Source organism: Myotis lucifugus, unplaced genomic scaffold (genome assembly GCF_000147115.1).
Source record: "Myotis lucifugus unplaced genomic scaffold, Myoluc2.0 scaffold_31, whole genome shotgun sequence".
Classification (NCBI taxonomy): domain Eukaryota; kingdom Metazoa; phylum Chordata; class Mammalia; order Chiroptera; family Vespertilionidae; genus Myotis; species Myotis lucifugus.
The window spans coordinates 4,840,785-4,856,927 of NW_005871079.1; the positions used below are offsets into that span (position 1 = coordinate 4,840,785).

Here is a 16,143-nt window from a genome sequence, read left to right on the forward strand (position 1 = left end):
CAACATGTATAGCACAGGTTGCTCATAACCACAGCAAAGCTGACCAGCTTCTTGCCTTTTGTAGTGAGCCATCTCTATGGATTTGGACTGATGGATGCAGAAGCCATGGTGATGGAGGCAGAGAAGTGGACCACTGTTCCTCAGCAGCACGTGTGTGTAGAGAGCACAGACCGACAAATCAAGTAAGGTTTGCCGCAAGTACATAGCACATCAATGTCTTGAAAGAGTGCAGGCCAGGGCAAGTGCTCAGGATAGCCCTGCGTTACACATGGAAGCTAAAACCCTGTGTAGTTTTTTTCTAATGTAATTACAAACTCTAATAGAATGTCTGGGATGCGAAGCTGTTAAATCCACAAAGTAGAACCCAAGTATCCTTAAAAGCATCTCTTAAAAGGTGATTTGGGGGGGGGTGGGACTCTTGATGGGCATTCTTTTTTTAAAAAATATATTTTATTGATTTTTTACAGAGAGGAAGGGAGGGATAGAGAGTTAGAAACATCGATGAGAGAGAAACATCCATCAGCTGCCTCCTGCACACCCCCTACTGGGGATGTGCCCACAACCAAGGTACATGCCCGTGACTAGAATCTAACCTGGTACCCTTCAGTCCCCAGGCCGATGCTCTATCAACTGAGCCAAACCGGTTAGGGCTTGATGGGCATTCTTAAGACTTCTACTCTATCAGCATATCTATTTGTTGTTATAAGTATTCTTCGTAAGTCAATGTACTCCAAGAAACTAATTTAACTCCATACCATGTAGTTCTCCAGAGTGGGGGAAATGCACAGTAAATGAGATTGCAGTTTACTTAGAGATCCCAGGGCCCGTTCCCAGGTTTCAGCTGCACAAACGTGAAGGCTGTGCTGACAGGGTTGACCTAGCGAGAATGTGCAGTCTCTCCTAGGTGCTGAATCCACAGAGTAGGATACATCTTCATGATTTTATTTGTATTTTGCTTTTGGCTTTCTTTTTTAGAGAGTTGGCTCTCAGAAAAAATATTTATGGACTTTTTTTATGATAAAACTAGAGCCATTGTAATTCTTGAGGAAATTTGTCAAGAAGCAGAAATAAATGAAGTAAAGTGGGGGTTTTCCCCATATTCATTTGTGGCATAGAATAACAGAAAAAAGATAAAGGAGTGGAAAGTGAACCAGTATTTATGGAACACTTATTAAGGGCCATGCCAAGTGCTAAAAACTTCATGTGTGTTTTCTTATTAAAAGTTTGTAAACATTTGGGTATTACTCCCATTTGACAAATGAGGAAGCGAGATCAGTGGGAATATTTGTTTATTCATTCACAAATTTATTTACCAGTTCGGCAACTATTTTTCTTGCACTTACTGAATAGCAAGCACTGAGCTAGATATTAGGGGGAATGAGAAGTGCTTCCTTCCCTTTGAAGTTTACAGTCTTGTGGGAGTCAAGTCAAAAAAATATAAGTAAATAATTATAAGTTACAATAAGTGAATGTTGGGCATACAAAGGGTAGAAAATAAGATGTGGGGACATATTTTTCCTGTGGTTCAATGACAGTCTCAGAGAGTGAAATTTAAGCTTTGGCCATGAAGAGTCAGCCATAGGAACAGCAGAGGGTGGGGGGAGGGGGCCCTGAGTTGGAAAACTATCCCAGAACGTGAACTGAGGCCAGTGTGGCTGGAGCCCAGTGTTGGGAGGGAGAGGGGGCACAATGGCACAGAAAGAAGCTAGTGAAGAAGACAGGAACCTGTGGACAAGAGGAAGTGTGTACCCCTGGGTTATAGAGTAAGGAAATGGTAGACCAGGGTCAAATCCCAGTCATGCTAACCCCCAAGCTTTCACTGTACCATGGTACTCCATAGCAGGGGCTCTCAAAGTGTATTCCATAGATCAGCAACTTCCCTATCACCTGGGAACTTGTTAGAAATGCTAATTCTTGGGATCTACCCCAGCCTTACTGAATCAGACACTGGGCCCAGGGCCCAGCAATCTGTGTTTTATAAGCTGAGATTCTTACGTTGGAAAAGCACTACCTGTGTGAAGGTAAAAGGCCCTCAATTCCCCCTTTCCTCTCAGGTGCATCTTTCCCGCTGTCTAAAGTGTTCATCCTTTCAATGACCCAACCATTTGGTGATAGCACTGTGTCCTTGCGTGTCCAGCGACCAGCTGCTTGTATTACATTGTGCAATGTCATTCGAGGCCTGCAGGCTCTCTTCACCAGGGACCTCACTCAAACCCCCTCTCTCTCTGTTGCAGGACAATTCGCCCCAACAGTGCCGTGCGCTCCATCTACAAAGCGTCAGGCTGCTCGGATAACCCCAACCACCATGTCAACTACCTGGAGCACGTAGTTGTGCGCATAACCATCACCCATCCCAGGAGGGGTGACCTGGCCATCTACCTGACCTCACCCTCAGGAACCAGGTCCCAGCTTTTGGCCAACAGGTACCATGATAACCTCTGCCCACCAGAGTGTGAGTCACACGGACACTCAGCTGTTCTTTAGGGAGGAAAGGGCAGCTGCTCTCTCTTTACTACCCTAAGAACTAACTAAGGGGCACACAGATGTCATGATGGATGGTCACAGCCCTCACTGCCCATACATAATTAGAGAGTGTGAAGCTGCAAAGAACAGTAGCACATATAATCGTTGGGCAATATGAAAGGGATGCTGCAGAAAAATGGAAGGCCACCTGTTGTTCCTTATCCTAAAATGACATATAGAGCCCTAACGCCTTAGGCCTCTGAGATTCTTCCCCCTGTCCTTAAATGTCCGCTGGCATTTGGTACAGATTAGCTGACTTTTCTTGCCCAAGCATTTTCTGAAGTTCAAGGAAATTCTATTTGTTTTAAAAAGGGTACTGGCAAATTTTCCCCCACAAACAGTCAATTAGTAAATGTTTTGAGCTTTGCAGGCCATGTTTCTGTTAGAGCTACTCAACTTTGCCATTAGAGTGCAAAAGCCACTGTAGACGATATAAATGGATGGGCATGGCTGTGGTCCAGTAAAACTCTATTTGCAGAACAGGCAGAGGGCAGCTGTGGCTTGAGGAGGCTGTATAGCTGACTGACCCCTATTTGAAAGGCTAGCCCTTTAGTCTTTATTGCCCGAAAGGGCACTCAGTTTCTCTTCTTAGTCTTGTCACTTCTCCCCACTCCCTGTGCCAGGATCCTGAGAAAAGGCCAGAATGTTCTAGCCCAAGCTTTCTTTGCCCCACTGGCTTTTTGAGTGGTTATGAGCATGGGCCGGGGGGGGGGGGGGGTGCTTGTCAACAGGTGGGACCAGATGGGAAAATATCAGGTTGTCCTATACACCTCATTCCCATTATGGTTCTAAAGTACAAACCATAAGACAAGCAGAAAGGAGCCTAAAAGAGTCTTTCATTTTATATTTTTCTCCAAGAGTAACATTTAATGGGAGTAAAAACCTCATCATCAATGGCACATAGAGTCCAAATGAAAGCCAACCTGGTAGGGAGTACACGTGCCAGGGGACCCTGGCAGCGCGGGTCTTTGTTAGTAGACTTAACAAGCCGGAGGAGGTGAGAGGCCAGGAGCCAATGCAGGCCTGCAGATCCGAAGTGAGCCTGGGCAGTTGCCAGTTGCTTTTCAGAATCCCCAAATTCTATCTGCAATGGGACAGGGGGAAAAAGGGAGAGCAATAAGTAGCGCTTCCAGGTGACTGGGAGTACGGATTCCTAATTCTTCAATTGCATTTTCTTTCCGCACTTGAAAGACTTGCTGTGTTCTTTAAAACCTGACAGCTCCCATTCCGGCATGGGGACGTCCAGGCATAGAGCTTTATGAAGCGCTGGGTCCTCCGCACTCTGCAGATGGGTCTCCGCTGTCGCCTGCCAGGTCACTGCACGTACCTGCCTGATGCTTCTTTTCAGCAAGCGAGGCCTTCAAATGCACAATGACATGATTAATGGAGGTCACACTAGCCTTTGTTACTGAACCCAGAGAAGACCCTTTTCTCTGTCGTTTCTTTTCTGTCTTCACCATTGTTCATCTGCATGGAACCTGAAAGAGACTCCAGGTGAAACATTGTGAAGTGCACACACGGCAGCTCTCCTGCCTCAAGCCCCTCTATCGTGGAAAAACAGTCCTTTGCAGTTGCTGTGTGCTTGGAAAGCTCAGCCTCCTCCGCCTTGCTGGGCTCTTCCTGCACATTCTGGTATTTTGTGTTGGCTTCCCCCAAAATGACGTCAGTGAGGAAACTTGTGAGCAGAGGAGCTGTGGGTTCCGCTCGTCACAGGCGTTTGGTGGATGACGAGGTCCCTGGCGTCAGTCGCACATGCATTCTTGAACCACGGACATCTGCTTTGCTCTTTGCAAAGTGCTGAACCCAAGATCGCTGCCTGACTTGTGTCGGAGAAAAAGAAACATGCATTTCAGGCGCTCAGCGACTGGCGGTCCCGAGGTTTCCCTCAGTTTCCCCAATCAAGGGCTCCCAAGAATGAGATTTGCACCCAGAGTGGGGCTTCTGGGTCTGGAGCATTTTCTTAACCACTGCTCTTTTGGACACTTTCCATCTCAGGAAAACAAGTAGCCCCCCAAAGAGGTACACAGTCTAGACTGGAGAAGGGGCTGATGGCACCGAGAGATGTAAAGGATGTTATGAATTCATTTGTCTACAGCTCCCCCAAAACATTGCTCTGAGCGGCTGACTCCTGAAATGTAAAACAGCTGCCCCAGGTCCCAAAGCCACACGTGGCCACGTTCCAGGGCCTGGCTCCCCTGTCCCCGCTGTGCTTGACACTGGTAGCATCCCTCCTACCGAGGCGGCTCCGGGAAAGACGGTTTCTCTTGGCATTTCCTCCTTCTGGCATATTCTGAAGCTTAAATTTTATGAGAGGAAATCTCTACTCAAAACCACTCCGTCCCAGGCCTAGTGGCAAGGAATCCTTGTGTCCTGTCACGTTGGCCCTGTTTAAAAACACATTCCCAGGACTGGGAGCTGGGGGCAAGCAGCACAGAAAAGGGTGGGGAGGCCGGGGGGAGGCCTACTTGCCTCCTGGTCTCCTCCTCGTTGGTCTGCGGGGCAAAACACTTCACCTCAAGGAAAGGGTGACTAGGTTGGGCTTTAGAAGGAATTTGTGTATCAAAGATTATTAATGAGAGCGATAAACTGCTCCCCTGTTTGCACATCTTTCCTTCAGGAAGTCAAGATTTCTGAAGATCACATACAGCAGAGAACACTGTGCGGTTAAAAGATAGGATTCTGAAAGGTTTTAAATACAGTTTCCCTAGTGGAGGTGAGGGGGCATTTGAGGTGAAGAGGTAGAGCTGTGGCCAGGAGTCATTCCCATCAGGTCCCTCCTGCTCCTCCGGGAGTTGCAGCTCCTCACAGGGACCGTGGATTGGCTGTTGCAGGAAGGGAGGGTGCCGAGAGCGAGCCCACACCGCCTTTATGAGGCAAAGCTAGACACGTGGACAAGGAGGGGAGACATGCCGCCCCCTTCTTCCCTGGGACTGTTCTCCTTGTCAGTGTTGACAAAATAGGGATTATAGTCTTGGGCCCTGAAAATATTATCCTTAAGGGTAAATTCCCAAAGGGAATAAAGTCCTTCTTTTCCTAGACATTTCTGTGAGGCATTTCTTCAGCGCATCCTGTGCTTCCCCTCTGCACAGCAAGTCCTGGGGAATCCATTTTCCACCACGTCGCTGAGCACGTTAGGTCTGCGTGAGCCGTCCGGAGCCCCTCAGTGCCGCCCTGTGCGGGCTGCGGGGCACTTGCTGAGCTCCTGTGGAGAACAGCTGCTGGGGGAAGAGCGTTTACCCAGGCATCTGCAGGTGCTGAGCCTGGAAGGCACTCGGCAGCATTCAGAGCCAGTCCAACTTGAGCTTGTGCCCCATTCGCCCAGGAGGCGAGCACCCCTGGGAAGCCAGGTGGATGATTTAGTGGGAGGGTGGGAGCCCTGAGTAAACAGAGGAGTCCTGAATGGACAAAGGGCAGTGCCTCCTCTTCCCTTTGTTTCCCCTGCCCTCCCACCCTTTGGGTTCCCCTCTTGGCCTGGTAGCCCTGCCTAACAAAGAGCCTAGCTAAATGATGCCACAGATTGTTTGCTTCTGGGGAGAATGTGGAGATCTAGCACCTTGGGGGCAGCCAGGGCAGCTGGGATGCCTTGAAAATGTTTTTAGACAAGAGCAACTTTAGATAGGAGCTTTTGTTCTACACATTCACAATCTGCCCTTGTAAAAATTTTCAAACAAAAGCATGTCTCATCAGATTCTTCCTTCACTTGCACTTGTTGAGAATTACAAAAAGCTGTCATCATCTTCCCCCTTCCTGAACCTCCCCTCCCCCAACTCATTGAGTTTTAGAGTTCCTTTCTCTGCTTTCCAAATTTTGGCCTCTGACAGAAAGCTGAAACTTTGCCTCCCTTTCTAAATTTGATTACAGTTGAGTATCTCTGCTTCTAATTAGGATCTTAAGTACAGAGGAGGTGCACTTTCTAAGCTGCAAAACCTATAGCCTTCTATCATGAACTATGGTTAAGTGTGGTGTTTATATTTGAATCATTTTGGTTGCTGCCCTTCCCACATGTTCAACAACAGACTATGGACATTTGTAAAGTGTCAGGCTATATGCATGCATTTGTGACTTGCAGTACAAATGATACTTTTGCAGTGAAAGTTTTTCATTTCAGTAAGGCCTCCCCGTGAGAACCCTCTTCCTTCGTTCAAAAGAAGGGGTGGCCTTAGAATTAGCCAGAGCTGGGTGATCTTGACTTCATCCGTTTTTCTGTTTGACTTTGGAAAGGTGATTCTCTCATCTGGAAAACAGACCTCATAGTGTGTGCCTCACAGGGTTGTTGCAAATATTAAATAAGATAACGTAAAGCAAGTCCTCAGCACAGCCCCTGGCATAGCAAGTACTTAGTAAGTGCTAGCCTTTGTTTCCCTGCGCTTCTCCACGCACCTGGTGAATGACTCAGTCAAGCAGATGGCTGGCCCCTCTCCCAGAGGTTGTCATCTGGAGGTCTGGGGTGAGGTCCATGGATTTGCCTTCCTGATAAGCTCCCAGGTGATGCCGAAGCTGCTTGTCCACACACCACACTTTAGCATCGATTTAAGAGATAATCCAGCTTTTTTGTACACGTTCTTGTTATTTTCGTGTCATCAGAAGACTTGTGGGCAGTATGTGCTAGCTAGATGCTGTGTGCAAGTAATTTACAGAGGAGTTTAAAATATAAAGCAGATACTTCGATAAAAGCCATCGACTATAAAATGGACTAAATCTTCACAAGATTAAGTACTTACATCATATACCTACCCACAAGAAGAAATGCATTTTGGGGTTGGTGAGTAAGTTAGTAATAGTGGGCATGTTGAAAGTTTTTTAAAACTCATCTTTTTAGGTAATCAAAACCTCTAGAACCAGTATCTTTCACTCAACCTTTCTTAAACAAATGATTTAGGTTAGAGAGAAAAAGACCTAATAGTGTGTTTTCAATACCCTATTTCAGAAACAAATTATTTAAAACTTACAAAAGCCAGTAGCTAAAGAAAATAAAAAACTAAAATGCAATTGAGACAAATGAGTGCTTTAAGCATTATATATGCTCTACCTTAAATTGGGATGAAGCACTCAGACATTTTAAAACAGAGAAAACTTCCAAAAATATTGGTCTAATGTCTATTTTTATAGTGAACATAAATACTGTTTGTTAGGGTATAGTTCTGAAATTAAGATCCATTTACAATTCTAGAAATAATTCTGTACACATAGCTGTCAGTATTTATACAACATCTTATTAAATGATTGCCGTAACATCATAGGAAAATGTTGTAGCCTTGATGGTTTGGCTCGGCTCTTGAAGTGAGAAAGGGGGGAGGGGGAGAGCTTACAGTAATTATAGGAGGTATTTCCTGGGTTACTTCCTCACAAGAATGTACTACCAGGCTTCATCCAAAATAACTTATTTGAAAACTGCTCAATGGGACAGGGCTGTGGGGCACCATTTAATAACCGGATGCATCATTTCTGCCACCGTGTGCACATCTCCATTCGTTGAGCATGTTATTAGGAAGTCAGCTCTGACAGGACAGGGTTTCACAACAGGAGATGTGGATACAGACCTGGAGTTCCCCTACTCCAGCTTGCTGCACACTGACCCTGCTTCATTGGCGTCTTCCCCACACCGATGATGCTGGCATGTATCTGGTTTCTCCACTAATGGCACAGCAGAGGCGTCACACCGGGCATTGGACTTTTTAGTTGCTATTCAGAGACCACACAGTTAGAATCTCCTTAGCAGGTGTCCACCATCTGACAATGGATTATCTTGAACAAGTATATTCTTTGCAACACAAGTCTAGTCTACTAGTGACATGACTTCCTGTCATGTGCAGGTGATGTGGTGTCTTTAAAAGGTACAGTGCAATAAACAAAGAACAGCATTAAAATAAAAGACAGGGTGAAGTTAGAACACCGAATGCCCGGCTAGTTGAAACAACAGCCATCAGTGTCTGTCTCTTTCCCCATCAACTCTTTTAGCAAAATGGAATGATTGAGTTGAGCCTCGTTTTAATTCCTCTCCTCAGCTTTTATGTTCCCGTGAAATTAATGATCGTGCCAGCTCTGTGTAAAGTGAGGAGACCAGGGGGTAGCTGGTGAGCCAGATAAACAAAGCCTGTTTATATTCGAGCTTTGAAACACTTGTTTGAATGCTGATTTGTGAACATTTCTTCTTGGCACCTGGTGTATATTTAATTTTTGTTTCCAACGTGATTTAAAAGTGATTAAAAGCAACGGAACGGTTTTCAGAGGTGGACAGGAAAGGGTGGAAGGGAAGAAACAGAGGGCCTGCTAATCCGGCAGTCAAATAGCTGACCCGGGAGGATGAAAAGCTGGCCAAGGTTGTGGAAACAAGACGGCCCCTCGTGCGACAGCAGCCTCAGTCTCCTTTGTCGTTTTTGGACGTGAGGCAAGCAGCCAGATGCTCTATCTAAACTGTTTGGGAATTGCTTTGAAGTCTGGCACTCTTAGAAAGGTATGATGTGACAAGTTGTTGCTTCAGTGCCCTCAAATGGCTCAATGGCCACCAGAATTAGAGCCTAAATTAGACTGTGGTCTAGGAAGTGGTTCTACTAGACTGGTTTTCCGCCTCTGTCCATTTCTGTGTCAACATATTCCCTTTGGTAATGTGTCTCTGGCAGGAAAGGCAACATAAAAAGCTTCTCTCCCCCACCTCTGTGTCTCCCAGCTTGCATACTTTCTGGGTTTAACGTGAAGAACTCTTGTGTATATAAGTCAATTCTGTAATGACTCAGCAATTTCTTCCTGGCCAAGTCCAGTTTTAAGCCATAACCTTGTAAAATGAGCCCTATTTTGGTAGCACATGACTTATAGGATCTCCATCAAATGTACCATCCTTACTGCATAGAAGATCTAGTGCAGGTGCGGACACATTCATATAAGGAGCCACTAATTCCATCCCTGTCATCGTGAGGGAAAGCTGCCAGATCCAGTGAGGTCCTCACTGAAATACCAGACCCCTCTCCGCTCAGAGCTAAACTGTACAGATAGCATACAGATATTCTTATAAGAGAAAGGGGCTTTGTGCCCATGTAAGGTTTGAAAATCCCTGCCTATCAGTAACCCCATTATGGAGATACCCATGACATACCTGAATATCCCAGAGATCTGAGATGTTCTCCAGAAAGGAAACCTGTTCAACCTTAACTCAGCCTTTCCCAGAGTTCCTGACATGGGACACTGAGAGAATGCTGCTAAATCATTTTTATTTTTCTTGTTTCAAGGGCTCAGGAACATGCAGCAAGTCATATTCCTGTTTATTGTTTTTCTCCTGGAAATACTGCAAAGTGTCGGCCATTTACCTAACACAGCCTACAGCTGTGTCACCCAACATTGCAGTTTTTGAATCCAGCTAGCATTTTAGAAGGAGCCTCTTTAGGATGCTTTTTGTAAAAAAAAAAATAATAATAATCTTAATATATTACGTTGTAAGGAGAGTAAACTAGTTTTTTGTTTTTAAAAGGGCACATTTTACCCCAGAAGGAAGAACTACATAGAATGTCAAATTATAACCACCAGTTTGCTTGGTGAACATGAAATCACCATCAACATCCACTCGCCATAACCTTTGCATTTGTCTCCACTGAAGGACAGATATGTCCCAGGAACTGGACATTGTTGCTCCTAAAACAGTGCTAGACATATTTCCCTCTCTGTCTACCTCTCTGGCTCTCAGATTATTGTTCTTATTTCATTCTTTTTTTAAAAAATAAAAATAATAGATGCACATGATTTAAAAAAGAAAAGTTCTTTGAAAATATCTGTCACTTGTCTCATCTTTTAGTTTCCACCTTCCAGGCCCCATCTCCACAGGAATCTTTTGGCTGTGTTTTCAGGAAGTCAAATGTACATTATATGTCTATATAAATGATAGGCCGATTTCTCAATGTGCTTGTTTTACACATGATCTATTGATTTCTCTTTCATCTTGATGAGGATTTTATTTCCTTACTTTCTCATATTATTTGCATCCCTCAGCATTACATCATAGGAAACAATGCTAGCTATTTCAAGTAGGAGAGGATTTCATGTAGGGAATTAAAACCTTAGGAAATCACTAGGCCCAGTGGCTGTGGCTTAGTGGTTGAGTGTCAACCTAGGAACAAAAAGGTCATGATTCAATTCCTGGTCAGGGCACATGCCCAGGTTGTGGGCTCAATCCCCAGGAAGGTGCGTGCAGGAGGCAGCCGATCAGTGATTCTCTGTCATCATTGATGTTTCTATCTCTCTCTCCCCCTCTCCCTTCCTGTGTCTGAAATCAATAAAAACATGTTTTTTAAAATTCGTTGGAAGGGCTGGAAGATCAAAGTCTAGGCTGGAGTCTGAGGAATGACTCCTAAACTGGAGAAGGTTAGTAGGCAGCCTTTTGACAGAGTGTAATTTACATATCATACAATTCACTTTTTAATGTAACCAATTCAGTGAGTTTTAACATATCTATATGGTAGTATAACCATGCATCATTACTTCCAAAATGTGAAACAGTTCCATGACCCCTAACACCTCCACCATAGCCCACTCACCTCCCTCGCAGGTCCAACAACCACTGAGCTGTTTGTTACCTTTTCTAGAATGTAGTCTTTTGTGTCTGATTTCTCTGACTCACCTTAGTGCTTTTGAAATTCACTCATGGTATTACTAGTTCATTCGTTTTTTATCACTGTTGAAGGACATTTGAGTTGTTAACAGCTTTTGACCGCCTTAAATAGAGCTGCTGTGAACATTCACATGTTGTCCTTTGCATGGACATATGTCTTCACGTCTCGGGTAAATATATAGGAGGGGATTGTTGAGTTGTATGGTAAGAACCGAGACCCTGTTCTAGAGCAGCAGTCCCATTTTGCATTCCCATCAGCAGTGTAAGGAGTGCCAGTTGCACCACATCTTCAACACGTGGAACAATCGGTCTTGTGGTAAAGTCTTAACCTAATTTCCCGGATTCTCCAGTGGTGGCGACTTCTAGATTTGCGATTGCATGGCCAGCCCATGCCTGGTTCCCTGTGGGAGAACAATGAATGATACATGTTTGGATCTAATCAGTGATGTCCAGGATGAATATAGCCTCCAGTTTTGAGACAAACATGCAGATGGATTTGAAAAGATCATCGATCACAGTAGTGACTTGATTAATAACAGATAAAACAATGTTTTATGGTTCTCCCTCAGGCTTTTTGACCACTCCATGGAAGGATTTAAAAACTGGGAGTTCATGACTATTCACTGCTGGGGAGAACGAGCCGCCGGCGACTGGATCCTTGAAGTCTACGACACTCCCTCCCAGCTGAGGAACTTCAAGACTCCAGGTGAGAACTTCCTGTCTATAATTTGGTTTGCTGTGTAGAAAAAATGAGTATATGTCGGCCAAGGAGTGCTTCACACTCACACATCAACATCATTCTTTTTCATGTGATCCTGTGTTTTGAGTTTTGTGTGTATCCCGGTTCTCAAGATTATGATTTCAGAGGTAATAATTCAAGGATAAGAAATAAAGAATAAATATTTAGATGTAAGTACAGGATAAAACATGACAGCTATTGATTGATATTTCAGAATATAAGACCCACATCTCTAACCAGCTCCCCTTACTTTCTTTGTCCATAAACAAGCCAGCCTTGTCCACCTGCACTGGGCTAAATTGCTGGGTCATAGGAGGAGACACATTTCCTTACTTACCTTTTTTCTGAGTTTACTCTACATTAAGTTTCCGTGCAGGCAAGACATTGGGCTGGCCTGTGCCAGCTAAACCGTTGCCACTAAAGAAAGTGAATGATGGTATTCTGCCCCAAATGAACCCAAAACTAAGGAAAAAGAAAACTTAGTTGATATGTTAAAAAAAAAAAACAACATGGAAATTACTATGTTAACAAAGGTCTTTTCAGTTGACCTCAGACTCCTGTTGCTGCATGTGTCCTATTTCCCTCTCGATGGAAGCTATTTCTAACCTTAAAAGAGGAGAGGGGCGGGGGGGGAATACCAATGCAACATGGGCTGGAGAGGGAGCAGTTCCTTGCAGCAGCCTGTACTGCCCGTGATGAAGCCCTTCGGAGTACTTGGCTCAGTGACAAACGATCTGTGTGATAAGCAACCCAGCTTCCCACCCAGCGGTGGACACATGTTCGATTGTCTGAAAAACTCATACTTCTCAGTGTTCTGTCTAATCCAGCGGCAGAAGAATCAGGCCTCAGAGTGATTTTAGGACTGATGTCCAAGTCCAGCCCTTTCCTGATGGCAGAATAAATTAACCCAGACATTCTGTAGTTAATTGTAAGAGTGTGTACCATTCAGGTACAGGGGGCTGCAGAGGGAGGAGGAGGAGGCCCCCAGCAGAACACGGGTGAACACGAGTGTGCATTTACCAGACTTTGGCCCACCGGTCAGTTTCTCATTCTGAGAGGTCCATCTTTGATCACACAGTTTGGCCATCTTTTCCCTAATTCTGAGCTGGGGTTCATCTGGGTGGCCACAGTGGTCCCATAATCAGAGAGGTTAAAACCAGCATGGTTCAAGGTCACAATGAACAACATGCTCTTTGGCCCTGCTGTGGGAGTGACTGGCTGTGCTGCCCTCGCCAAAGGCTGCTCCCAGTTGATGTGTCAGCTGGTGTCACTACAGGGCTTTTATGTGGTGGGAGATCCCAGAGAAATAGACACTGACAATCTTGGCACTTGCGTACCAAGGGGTTGGGGTTGCAGCTTGTGGTTGCCAACCTTTCAGACCTTGCTCCGAGGACCACCAGTTGGTGACCGCTGGCTTAGGGTGAGGACACAAGGGTTGCAGTCTCTGCTGAGAATTTAAGACAGTTATAAAACTAATTTAAAGTGACTGCTCTTTATTATCACCATGAACCAGCAATTCTAAAGGATGTCAGTGATGAAATGCTCCTCCCCTGCCCGCAAGAGCACGCTGCCCTGGGGGCACACTGCTGGTGGACCTGACATTTGTGTGCAAGGGTCAGAGGCTCGGAATATAAATCTCTCCGCCCTCAAGGAGTTCAGGGTCTATACAATTCCCTCTGATTCCCTGTGTTGAAAGCCCTCTGCAGTGGCCCAGAAAATCCAGATTGTGTGTTTCATAGCATTGGCTGCTCCTTATACTTTAATGTTCACGTTTAACCCCAGTCACTTCCAATCATTTTAAAGATGTTCTTTTATGCCAGAAGAGAGATACTCTAATGCTGTTGCTGGTATGTGGGTGCACGTGCACACGCACACATTTCTGTCATTTCTATGGTGAACACTCTTGTGGAAGGTCTCTCTATAATTCATGAGGGATTTCTTATTAAGCTACTAGGTATTCAGTTGGAGGTGTAGAATTTTCTAGCCCAGTTAAATGGTAGAATCATTCCCAAATAGTGGTTCCTAGCTCCAAACCAAATTTATACTTATTTATTGTTTCTTAGCATTTGCATATTATGTAAATGCATATTAAAGATTTGGGGAGCAGTTTTTTGTTTTGTTACACATTAAACCTATCTCGGGTTTTCTGTCTTGGGCAGATTGCATTTATGTTAGCAAGTAGAATGAATTTTTCTCATTCTGTATTTAAACAGCTATTTCTTAACACAGTTGCAATATCAATTGCAAAATTTCCTATAAAATTTAGCAAGTAGGAAAAGTGGTAGGGAAGAAAAAACATGATGGCCCAAACATAGCAGTAGTTGATGTGACTTGTGGCAGGGGTTCTAAGGAAATAAAATGATCTATTAATTGAAAAATAAAAAGATGGGCTGACCCTCTCAGTGGACTTAGGAAGCGCTTCAGAAATGGCACGAAGGTAAGTAATCAATTATGAGACAGCACTCTTCAGAGCACTTAGGAGGGTAAATTTTCAAATCTAAAATAATTATAAATTAAATGAACCAGGTATTAGGGTGACCATGGGTTGGATTTCCTGTGATGTCCTTGGGTCACATGCTCCATTTGTACACTCGAGAGATGCTATAGGGAAAAGGGGTTCTCTTTTGCATGGCTGTCTACAGGCTGTCATTCATTTCTACTTAACACACACCACTTGGAATTCTGAGATTAAACAGCACCCTGATTATGAAAAGGACAGTCACCAATGAGTCCAAAGAAAAGCTGGCAGAGGGTAAAACCTCATGGACACCAGTGTGCTGTCCCAGTGCAAATGTCAGAAAACAGTGTGGCACAGAATAACGTACATGCAATTTTACAGGTCAGGTTCCTAAACTCCCAGAAATGAACAAAAAGGCCGTGTTACATATAATGGTTTACAAATGGCAAGATTTTCTTTTTAGAGCTGAATAATATTCCAGAGTGTGTGTGTGTGTGTGTGTGTGTGTGTGTGTGTGTGTGACAGTTTCTTTATCCATTCATTCATTAATGGAAACTTAAGTTGCTTCCATGTATTGGCTATTGTAAATAATGCGGCAGTGATTATTTATAATAAATATATGTAAACAATCATGTGATTTATACACCTTCACATGTGGTGTGTGTATCTTTCCAAGTTGTTGTCTTAATTTTCTTTGGATAAATACCCAGAAGAGGAATTGCCGGACCATATGGTAGTTCTATGTTTACTTTTTTTAAGAAACCTCCATACTGTTTTCCACAGTGGCTGCACCAATTTACATTCCAGCCAATTGTGCATGAAGGTACCCGTTTCTCCACATCTTTGCCAACACTTGTTATTTCTTGTCTTTTTTATAATAGTCATTCTAACAAGTATGAGGTAATATCACATTGCAGTTTCTCTGTTGATTAGTGAGAACTGATGTTAGCAACAGAACTGTTGCTCATCTCTCTGCTGCCCTCTTTTTGGGGTTAAGTGATACTGTCAGCTTAAAAAGGCCTTCAGGGAGAGACTCAATCATGTTAAGAGTCATGTGGACCACATGACCAGTATTGCTCTGCCCAGGGCTAATTCAGCTCTTAACAGATTCCCCCAGGGAGATTACATCAGTCAGTCAGTCAGTCTACTGAAAAACTAAGGCTAATTTTTTCTCTCCAAACGAGAGAGAAAAAATTGTCACTCGGCATGGTAGGATGTCCAGTCGTTTGTATATCATCTACATATCTACATCTACATCTGTCCCTCTTCAATCTACCTACCTATCTACCAATCCAGTTTCCTCTGTAGCAAGGCTCAGCAGCTTATTAACCGTGAGGGCCGTCATGAAAACCAAGCAGTACCTCCTGGTGCCACTCTGTGAGAGCCATGGTGAGTGAAGGAAACAGAGGCTGGGAGATGGGCACACACAGTTGGTCAGAGTCTCCAGGAAGTTTGATCAAGTTAGCTAACTTGGCAACAAATTTTTTTGTATGTTTATTTTGTATCCTTCAACTTTACTGAATTAGTTCTACAAGTTCTTTGGTTAAATCTTTAGGAATATATATATGCCTAAGCTACCATCACAACCGAATGGACGACCAAACAGGCTGCGTGAGGCAACCAGGCCGGCACAGGGGTTAGTGAGGAACAACCAAATGACTGAGCAGCAGGCTGCATGGGGCGACCAGGCCGGCACAGGTGTTAGTGAGGGACGACTAAACAACTGAACAGCAGACTGCATGGGGTGACCTGGCCAGCAGGGGGGTTAGTGAGGGACGACCAAATGACTGAACAGCAGGATCAGGCCTAAACCGGCAGTCAGACATC

At 44.4% G+C, this 16,143-nt stretch overlaps 1 protein-coding gene across 5 annotated transcripts in view; it reads left to right on the forward strand.

Annotated features, from left to right (window-relative positions):
- The window catches only part of PCSK5 (proprotein convertase subtilisin/kexin type 5), a 278,331-nt gene that overhangs the window by 236,239 nt on the left and 25,949 nt on the right, over positions 1-16,143 (forward strand). For 4 of the 5 annotated variants that reach the window (XM_006086818.3, XM_023752385.1, XM_023752386.1 and 1 more), the window contains exons 11-13: positions 65-182; positions 2,235-2,423; positions 11,689-11,825. In XM_006086818.3, the coding sequence (XP_006086880.1) occupies positions 65-182; positions 2,235-2,423; positions 11,689-11,825 (444 nt within the window). Of the gene's footprint in view, positions 1-64; positions 183-2,234; positions 2,424-11,688; positions 11,826-16,143 lie in introns of those variants that run through there. The other variant, XM_023752388.1, reaches the window with a different exon arrangement.